The sequence below is a fragment of the Oncorhynchus mykiss genome, chromosome 17 (genome assembly GCF_057628025.1).
Source record: "Oncorhynchus mykiss isolate SJ-2025 chromosome 17, ASM5762802v1, whole genome shotgun sequence".
In the NCBI taxonomy this organism is placed as follows: domain Eukaryota; kingdom Metazoa; phylum Chordata; class Actinopteri; order Salmoniformes; family Salmonidae; genus Oncorhynchus; species Oncorhynchus mykiss.
The window spans coordinates 2,507,560-2,518,105 of NC_143038.1; the positions used below are offsets into that span (position 1 = coordinate 2,507,560).

The 10,546-nt window shown below is 43.8% G+C and overlaps 1 protein-coding gene across 1 annotated transcript; it reads left to right on the forward strand.

Annotated features, from left to right (window-relative positions):
• Positions 1–270: 270 nt before the first annotated feature.
• Positions 271–4,084, forward strand: LOC110485674 (uncharacterized). The gene is made up of 2 exons (XM_090204472.1): positions 271–623; positions 1,565–4,084. The coding sequence occupies exon 2, from the start codon at positions 1,677–1,679 to the stop codon at positions 2,973–2,975; it is 1,299 nt and encodes a 432-aa protein (XP_090060598.1). The 5' UTR covers positions 271–623; positions 1,565–1,676; the 3' UTR covers positions 2,976–4,084.
• Positions 4,085–10,546: the final 6,462 nt, after the last annotated feature.

Here is a 10,546-nt window from a genome sequence, read left to right on the forward strand (position 1 = left end):
AACCCAACCCATTCTGTCATACATGAAGGTATTTAAACAAATTATTTATTTCAAAATAGGCATATTGTCAGTCAATGTCTTGCAAATGGATATTTGGAGAGATGGTGGACTGGATTTGCAACTTATTTGGAGACATTAACATACAGTAATTTGATCAAAGATGTTGAAAACATGGTTGAAAATCAGATAGAGAGAGAGAGAGCGAGAGAGAGAGAGAGAGAGAGAGAGAGAGAGAGAGAGAGAGAGAGGTGGATTGGGGTGAGAAAAATAGTATGTGACGCGTAGCAGCTGAAAGCGGATAGGCTCGCCCTGCTGTGACTAAATGAGGCATTGGCTCGAGGCCGAAGGGGAGGCGGCTTTGCGTTCCATTGGTGGTGGTTCTACTCTATAGGCTGAGGACGCGGGTTCAGGCGAGGTGAGGAGACAAACCAAGTTGAACCTATACTGGGTGAAGAAACAAATATGAGTAGCGTCAGTGTTCGCTGAGCAGAAACAAGCGCGAAGCGACCTGGGAGAGACGCGCCCTATCATCCAATCTATTGAGCAAATACAGTCTTTCTAATAACACTTTGGAGGAGATTCACATGAAGAAGATGAACTTCATCGGGCTATTTCACTAACAGGTAACCTCATCTCAAATGGAAAATAAAATGTTGATTTATTATGTTATATAGAAATGTGACTAAAATGTGTTTTTTAAGAACATTGTATTGTGTGTGGTGCTGAACTAGTTATTTAAGATGGATACGGAAATATACAAAGTGGTTGATAAAGAAGTGTAGTCTAAAGTTAGGAGTAGGCACTATGCAGCATATCAAAACCAGATAAAGTTTACCGACTCCCTTGTTCGATTCTCAGTTATCCTGCGCATGCTACCGCGGTTCTCATCCGCCAGTGCTGTTTTTCGGGGACATCGGGTAAAATCATGCATAAATAAGTGCATGTACTGTAATGTTCCTCTCTGTAACGTTGCGTAACGCGAGGAAATGATGACACGCCTTGGGGCTGCCTCCTCAGTGGGTGCACTAAATTCAACATGTTCAGACTGTGTGTGGGAGCAAATAGTTGTTAAACGACTGTTGCTGTGAAAACTACAGTATTCAGCGTACTGTTGAATTGACAGAAAGTTCACTGGATTCCTTTACACAACCTATGTTATAGCCTATAGAAGCTTTATTATAGGCTTTAATTATAGGCGAGTGAAAATTTGAAAATTCTCTCATCCCAATAAAACATTCAGGAATGTATTGCATATAACTGTATAGTCAACATAGAAATAATAGACTAGTATAGGATAGAATATTCTGCACAAATGAGCAACTTACTTTCATCCTCAACTTGCTGATATCCTTCTACCATGTCGCAAAATGGAATTGTCCTAGGGATGTTTTTCATAATGAGAAATATGTGCGTGTTAACCATCTATGTGCATCTGTTCAGTACACTGTACACTACAGGAATGTTTGGAGCTGTGACAGAATGATATAACATTGTGTTGAACTTACATAAGGTTTACTCAAACCTCACTAACCTCCTCGTTGCCTTTTCTCTCTCTGTCCACTAGATGGTGGCATTGCAACGTGAATCACAGCCACTCGGAGCCAGCGTCATTTTCAAAACAACCAGAGAGTGTATTTCTTCAGTGAGCTATTAAACGAAACTCAAGCACACAATCTATGAGTTTGGCAATTACTCGATCACACCAGGGCTATCCAAGCATGAAATACCATACTAGACCCACCAGTAGCGTCCTCCAGGATTTGTCTGGTGGTCCCTCCCATCTGTTGGGACTGGAAGGCCTGGACCCGAGGCCTCTGAGCGAGGCAATGTCCTTCACTGACGAGGCGGTCTCCATCCTGACTTCCAGCAGCCAGCTAGCCCGTTCCCTACTGGGCTGCACCTCTGCCCTGAAGCGGAAAGAAAGCCTAGCCGCCACCGCTAACCATACTAACGCTAATGCTATCTCTAACAATGACGGTGAGGATGACTTTGACGATAGCAACAGTGCTCTGCGCCGCAAACGCGAGTTCACTCCCGACGAGAAGAAGGACGACGGCTACTGGGATAAGAGGAAGAAGAACAACGAGGCGGCGAAACGGTCGCGTGAGAAACGACGTGCCAATGACATGGTCCTGGAGACGAGGGTTCTGGGGTTGTTGGAGGAGAACGCCCGACTAAGGGCCGAACTCCTGGCCTTCAAGTTCCGCTTTGGCCTAGTCAAGGACACCTCCGACATAGCCATAATGCCGCTGTCCGTGCCTCCACCCAAACATCTTGAACCGAGGTACTACTTACCCCACGATGATGGTTCCTACCCCCATAACACCCCCGCCACCACCTCCCACCACCATCCCCACCACTCATCCTCATACGAGGTGAGGGGAACTGGGCGGCCAGCAGGGCGTGACGTGGGCAGTAGTATATCCGAGGACTCTGGTTTCTCCCCTGGAAGCTCCAACGTCGGCAGCCCTGTGTTCTTTGACGATGGACTAGGGGACCACAGCCGAACATCCCCCAGAACGGTAGAGGAACAGGGGCGTTATGAGCCTCGCGCCTCCCTGGAGGCAGAAGGACAGTACCACGGCAGGCAGGACTCTAGCCTACCACACAAACTCCGCTTCAAAACCCCCGGTGGAGGTAGCGAAGGTGGGGAGATACCAGCAAGGTCCCCTAATAGTAAACGCCCTTTCCCCGTAGCTACAGTCGGACCAAACATCCAGAGGAGCCAGGCTGGATGGTACAGTCATAGGGGAGAGGGCCAGGCTGCGTGGCCCAGTGAGGAGGCCCGTGCTGGGCATGATCAGCAGCACCACTACTCCCCCTCTGGAGGGTCTGCACACAGCCCCACCACTACCACAGACTCCCAGTATGTGGCGGAGAATGGCACCCTCAAATCCCAGCTCAGCTCTCTATCGCAGGAGGTGGCCCAGCTCAAGAAGCTGTTCTCTCAGCAGCTGCTCTCCAAACTGGTCTGAGGTCAGGTTGAACACACTCACAACCTCACCTTATACACATTTTTACATTTACATACAGAGAAGAGCAACAGAGAGATAAAGGGGTATAGACTCAAAGAAAGTTTAATTCACTTAAACCAGAACATTGACTTTCACAGTGTCTCAGCTGAACTTGACTCACAGGGCACAGCACTGCCAATTTTTATTTGAACTAGGCAAGTCAGTTAAAAACTCATTCGTATTTACAATGACGGCCTAGGAACGGTGGGTTAACTGCCTTGTTCAGGGGCAGAACATTTTTTTTATTTTTTTTACCTTGTCAGCTCGGGGATTCGATCTAGCAACCTTTCGGTGACTGGCCCAACGCTCTAACCACTAAGCTACCTGCCGCTCCATTGATCTCAAGCAAACAGCTACATCAAGTGTGAAGAAGCCGAGCGAACCATATGACAACCTGAAAACTACTTCAATAACACATTCTCCAGATACGACGATACAGTGGCCTTCACCACTATAAAAGCACACCAGCACAGAAAATACCAGTTACAATAGCAATCAGCAGTCAAAAGCAATACTTCAGGATACTCTGTTTGATTCACAGTACTATAAAACAGCATTTATGGGTAACTTATATGATGCACATTTTTTGTATTTATATTTTCAGTAATTTAGCAGACACTCTTATCCAGGGCGACTTACAGTATGCGAGTGCATACATTTTCATACTTGTTCATATGATATCTGAAATACAGTTATTTTTTTTGTACACTGATCTGGCCTGTGTCTTTGATGAAGTTTCACATTCTTTCTTTAGAGACTTTAATTGAACAGGTGTTAACACACTGGATCACACTGGTAAACCTGAGTACATGCAGCGGTACACACACTGAGGTCAGAGATGGATCCTTTGTGAACTCATTCCGTTTGTATTATTGCGTTACATGTCCGATTACCCTGCTGCTGTAGGACATGGGATCCCTCACCTCTGTTTGTTTCTACACAGTTTGTCTTAAACGGTTTGGCTAATAAAATATCATAATAACAGATTATATGTGCATATTTTTTCATTTCAACTGTAAGTAATGCGATATGCTGTACATGTACGTCAATAAATAAACCGTTTTTCCTAATCAGTGTTTTGTGTCTATGAGTTTCTATTACGTGACTAATACACATTTATGATACTTTATTACGTGACTAATACACATTTATGATACTTTATTACGTGACTAATACACATTTATGATACTTTATTACGTGACTAATACACATTTATGATACTTTATTACGTGACTAATACACATTTATGATACTTTATTACGTGACTAATACACATTTATGATACTTTATTGCGTGTGTCTTACACCGGTAGTCTCACACCCACCATTCTCTTATTAATGCAGCGAGTCTGAAGTTACTAGTAGCCTCGTACACGTGGTTACGACCCCACACACTCCTAGGAAGTGTTCTCGCAGCACATGACGAGTCATCTCCAGTGAGTCATATGAGGGATCGAGGTAGAGAGTAAAAAAGAAAACAGGCTGTATTCCCGAACAAACCGCTGTGTTTCTACTGTGCTAAAAGCATGAATTATAAAGGTCCACCAACACAGAATACATCACTAAACAGCTGGTCTAAATGGATTCACAGTTTACACAGACCACCAAGTGCTTTACATTGTAATGGAGGGAAATATCCTCATCCACTATAAATATATGTAGTAGTCTACCCACCCAGCTCGTGTTTTCTGCATCAGTGATATACTTTAATGGTGCTCTTTTCCAACCCTCTATGTATACACTACTGTTTGCGTGCTTGAACCTAATGAGACAGGCAGGGAGAGGTAGTGAGAGAGTAAGTAAGAAGAGAGAGGGGGGGAGATGGGGACAGTGGTCTACAGAGGCCTTGCATCTCTCTATCTATCTATCTATCTATCTATCGATCTATCTATCTATCTATCTATCTATCTATCTATCTATATATATATAACTCTCTCTCTCTCGATCTATCGATCTATCTATCTATCTATCTAACTCTCTCTCTCTCTCTCTCTCTCTCTCTCTCTCTCTCTCTCTCTCTCTCTCTCTCTCTCTCTCTCTCTCTCACCAACGATGAACGGGTGATATCTTTCTCTAAGGGTCACTAGCACGACACGGCAGTGCACACAGCTGAACAGAGCAAGGCGTTAAAGGGGGAAAAGGAGGGGTTCTGTAGATACAATGCATCTCTACAATATGTACATGAAGGTAAAGTACGGGCAGTGCAAATGTGTTACAATAAAATGGATAAAAATGGAGATTGGGGCATAATCTAGGCCTCCCTCTCTGTTCAGTGATGGGGATGGGATGGGGGAGAGAGTGGGTCTCTGAGTGACTCATATGTACCACGTCAGCAGTAGCCACACACACACACACACACACACACACACACACACACACACACACACACACACACACACACACACACACACACACACACACACACACACACACACACACACACACACACACACACACACAGAGAGAGAGACAACGTCAGCAGCAGCAGGAGGAGAAGCTATTTTAAGCTTCAAGGAGAGGACAGGATATTGATTGGCCCATGTCAGGAAGCACTTCTGGACCTGAATATGAATGGAGAGAAAGAAAACGGAGAGAAAGAAAGACTTAGAGAAGAAAAAAGGAGAGAAAAGGAGGGGTATAGAGAGAAGAAGAGTAGATAGAAAAAGGGAAGTCAAAGGAGGGAGGGGGAGAGACGCTAATACAGGAGATATGATGATAGTGTAGAAGACTACTTCGTATAGAGTAAGAGATGCTAACTGTTCACTACTGGCTCGGTGATATTCAGAGATACATACAGAACAGGTTTGGAAGCTGTTGTTCTTCAATGATCAAAACCCAACACTAGGTGGCATCCGGCACTCTCTGTAGCTGAACACTTCACCCACAGCAGAAATATCCGTTTCCACACCAGTCTTTATCGTTCCAGTAGTAGACTCTCTATAGTGTATTTGTCCAGTAGTAGACTCTCTACAGTGTATTTGTCAGAGCACATGCCTCATGCTACACCAGTCCTTCTCGTTCAAGTAGTAGACTCTCTATAGTGTATTTGTCCAGTAGTAGACTCTCTACAGTGTATTTGTCAGAGCACATGCCTCATGCTACACCAGTCCTTCTCGTTCAAGTAGTAGACTCTCTACAGTGTATTTGTCAGAGCACATGCCTCATGCCACACCAGTCCTTATTGTTCCAGTAGTAGACTCTCTACAGTGTATTTGTCAGAGCACATGCCTCATGCCACACCAGTCCTTATTGTTCCAGTAGTAGACTCTCTACAGCCTCATGCCACACCAGTCCTTATTGTTCCAGTAGTAGACTCTCTACAGCCTCATGTCACACCAGTCCTTATTGTTCCAGTAGTAGACTCTCTACAGCCTCATGCCACACCAGTCCTTATTGTTCCAGTAGTAGACTCTCTACAGCCTCATGTCACACCAGTCCTTATCGTTCCAGTAGTAGACTCTCTACAGCCTCATGCCACACCAGTCCTTATCGTTCCAGTAGTAGACTCTCTACAGCCTCATGCCACACCAGTCCTTATCGTTCCAGTAGTAGACTCTCTACAGCCTCAAGTCACACCAGAACCTTATCGTTCCAGTAGTAGACTCTCTACAGTGTATTTGTCAGAACACATGCCTCATGCCACACCAGTCCTTATTGTTCCAGTAGTAGACTCTCTACAGGCTCATGTCACACCAGTCCTTATTGTTCCAGTAGTAGACTCTCTACAGGTTCATGTCACACCAGTCCTTATTGTTCCAGTAGTAGACTCTCTACAGCCTCATGTCACACCAGTCCTTATCGTTCCAGTAGTAGACTCTCTACAGGCTCATGGCACACCAGTCCTTATCGTTCCAGTAGTAGACTCTCTACAGCCTCATGTCACACCAGTCCTTATCGTTCCAGTAGTAGACTCTCTACAGCCTCATGCCACACCAGTCCTTATCGTTCCAGTAGTAGACTCTCTACAGTGTATTTGTCAGAGCACATGCCTCATGCTACACCAGTCCTTATCGTTCCAGTAGTAGACTCTCTACAGTGTATTTGTCAGAGCACATGCCTCATGCCACACCAGTCCTTATCGTTCCAGTAGTAGACTCTCTACAGCCTCATGCCAAACCAGTCCTTATCGTTCCAGTAGTAGACTCTCTACAGCCTCATGCCAAACCAGTCCTTATCGTTCCAGTAGTAGACTCTCTACAGCCTCATGTCACACCAGTCCTTATCGTTCCAGTAGTAGACTCTCTACAGCCTCATGCTACACCAGTCCTTATCGTTCCAGTAGTAGACTCTCTACAGCCTCATGTCACACCAGTCCTTATCGTTCCAGTAGTAGACTCTCTACAGCCTCATGCTACACCAGTCCTTATCGTTCCAGTAGTAGACTCTCTACAGCCTCATGCTACACCAGTCCTTATCGTTCCAGTAGTAGACTCTCTACAGCCTCATGCTACACCAGTCCTTATCGTTCCAGTAGTGAGCCTGGTTACTTAGACGTATTTAACATATTTCCTGGCATAGGTTTATAATGTTAATATTCTTGTTCTTTTTCTCTCATCTTTCCTTTTTTCACTCTTTAAAAAAAATGTGTGTGAGATAACTGGCGATAACATGGAGAGTGTGAGTGAGACACCCCAGATATTGTTTTTGACAGGCATGGACTCCATACATGGTAACCCCCCAGTTCACTGAGTCTACCTCGGTCTGTTTCCTCCCCGCCTGCCTAACAATAACACTGAATAGCCCAATAGATACACATCAGTTGTTTTGTCTACTCTACCCCAGTCCCCAACACCCCTCCCTCTAGTCTAGTCTACAACCAACCCCCATTCCTATAATCCATAGACCATACAGACAGTCTGGTTGCTGGTTGCTAGGCAGACGCTGGCTATGACGGTTGCCAAGGGAACACTGTGCAGCAGACGCAGCTCTGGGGGGAGTGCGTTGGGGGTTGGGTGGTTGTTGTCGGAGTAGAGGGGGTAGGAGCTACCAAGTTTAAGGTCAACGTCTCCCCAAGATTGTCTGACTGACGGTGGTGTGGTAACAAAGAGAGGGGGAGGGAAGGAGAGGGGGATGGAAGGAGAGAGGGGAATGGAAGAAAAGGGGGGTGGAAGAAGGGATGTATATGAATCTGTTCTTTCTTAATCCTTTCCAATTGATTCCTTTATTCCATGTTTCCAAAGGGGCTTCTCCGTGGCATATGTAAAAGCAATTATGTAACACTGTGAAAACATTTGACTCCAGGTTTGACACTGTTTTAATGAACATACGCACACTAAAAAAAGTGGCAAGAAAAAGCATTTGAATTGGCATTGGAATTGGATGGATTCCAACAGGATATTGGAATATAGAGTCAGCTCTACTGTAAGATACAGTAGATCTGTACAGTAGATACTTCTCTCTGTGTGTTTAGGGTTAATAAGAAAGATGACTAATCAGCACAGAGGGCGTTGGAGTAAACCCTGAGCTGACCAATGCTACAGTCCATAAAGTTCAAAGGGTTAAACGCTCTACTGACACTAATAACGATACTATACACACGTTATGGCCTTTCCTCTTTTGTCTTACAGAGATAGAAACTCACTCTCCTCAACACTACTTGTTGGAGGTTTATTGGAGGCAATGAAGAGGTTACCATTAGATTGAAGAATGGCATTGTGTGTGTGTGTGTGTGTGTGTGTGTGTGTGTGTGTGTGTGTGTGTGTGTGTGTGTGTGTGTGTGTGTGTGTGTGTGTGTGTGTGTGTGTGTGTGTGTGTGTGTGTGTGTGTGTGTGTGTGTGTGTGCATCAAGTAATAAGCATAAATAAGTGAAGACAACAGCCTAGGGTCCTCAAAACCATTTGATGCTTGACGTCTATGGAGAACAGGATTTCTTTATGTTCATGTGTCTTTCACCCTTGTAGTGCAACAGGTCAGTTCTCAAATTCCATATATCCAAAAATGCTCAAAGGCAATATGATAAGAAGTGATTCCATTTTCCCCCATTTTTATATCTCTGAAATGGGAGATCAAAGGGACAGCAGTATTGTATTAGAGAAAATGTGAGAGAATAATCACTTCTATTAAATGTGTGATAACCTTCTTCCATTGAAAACAACATCATTGCTTTCTCCATTGGCTGTTATTTCCTTATCTCCAAGGTCATTCTGAATGGCAGGCCTGCTCTATGATACAATAGAGAAAACACTACGGACCGAGAATAAAAACCCATTCAGAGTGCCAATAGAATAACTGAAGCTGTCCTTGACTATAGTTATCTATCACCACGGACATCCAGAGAGGCTCTTGATGTTGTTACAAAAATCGCCTTGGAAACAGCTTGTCTTATGGCATAAAACTGAGCTTCAGGGCTCAATTGTTATGACATAAAACGGAGCTTCAGGGCTCAATCGTTATGACATAAAACGGAGCATCAGGGCTCAATCGTTATGACATAAAACGGAGCATCAGGGCTCAATCGTTATGACATAAAACGGAGCTTCAGGGCTCAATCGTTATGACATAAAACAGAGCTTCAGGGCTCAATCGTTATGACATAAAACGGAGCTTCAGGGCTCAATCGTTATGACATAAAACGGAGCATCAGGGCTCAATCGTTATGACATAAAACGGAGCATCAGGGCTCAATCGTTATGACATAAAACGGAGCTTCAGGGCTCAATCGTTATGTTCCCTATGTAATCCAAATGAGAGTCCTAGCAAGCCAGATGAACTACCTTCAGGCATTTGGAAATTACTCCCAAGGATGAACCAGACTTGTGGAGGTCTACAATTATTCTTCTGATGTCTTGGCTGATTTCTTTTGATTTTCCCATGATCAAGCAAAGAGGCACTGAGTTTGAAGGTAGGCCTTGAAATACATCCACAGGTACACCTTCAATTGACTCAAATGATGTCAATTAACCTATCAGAAGCTTCTAAAGCCATGACATTATTTTCTGGAATTTTCCAAGCTGTTTAAAGGCACGGTCAAATTTGTGTATGCAAACTTCTGAACCACTGGAATTGTGATACAGTGAATTATAATTGAAATAATCTGTCTGTAAACAATTGTTGGAAAAATGACTTGTGCCATGGGCAAAGTAGATGTCCTAACTGACTTGCCAAAACTATAGTTTGTTAACAAGAAATTTGGGGAGTGGATGAAAAACGATCTTTAATGAGTCCAGCCTAAGTGTATGTAAACTTCCGACTTCAACTGTATATATCCAAGAAGGTAGAAGTTTGTGATGCTATATATAACCTTCAAAAGGGGGGAAGCATATACATAAAAACAGATTAATGACATGGCTATAAGCATCATTTTGAGGATTATACATGTTTAAGATGTAACACATCACCTAATAGGATGAAGTTAGGGATTTATTGACTGATCTCATTATTTTATCTAGAGTGATTTATTTGAACACTCATGCCCATTGTGATTGATGAGTTTAGTTTGAATGTATATTGAAGGGAGCTGAATTGGGATAAACACTTTGTTTTTCTTATACAATATATCTCTCTTTCGCCCTGAGTGCTTTTGCTATGAAAAAT

What these genes read in the sequence shown, in the direction of transcription:
- LOC110485674 (XM_090204472.1), top strand. Translation starts at nt 1,677, where the DNA reads ATGAGTTTGGCAATTACTCGATCACACCAGGGCTATCCAAGCATGAAA.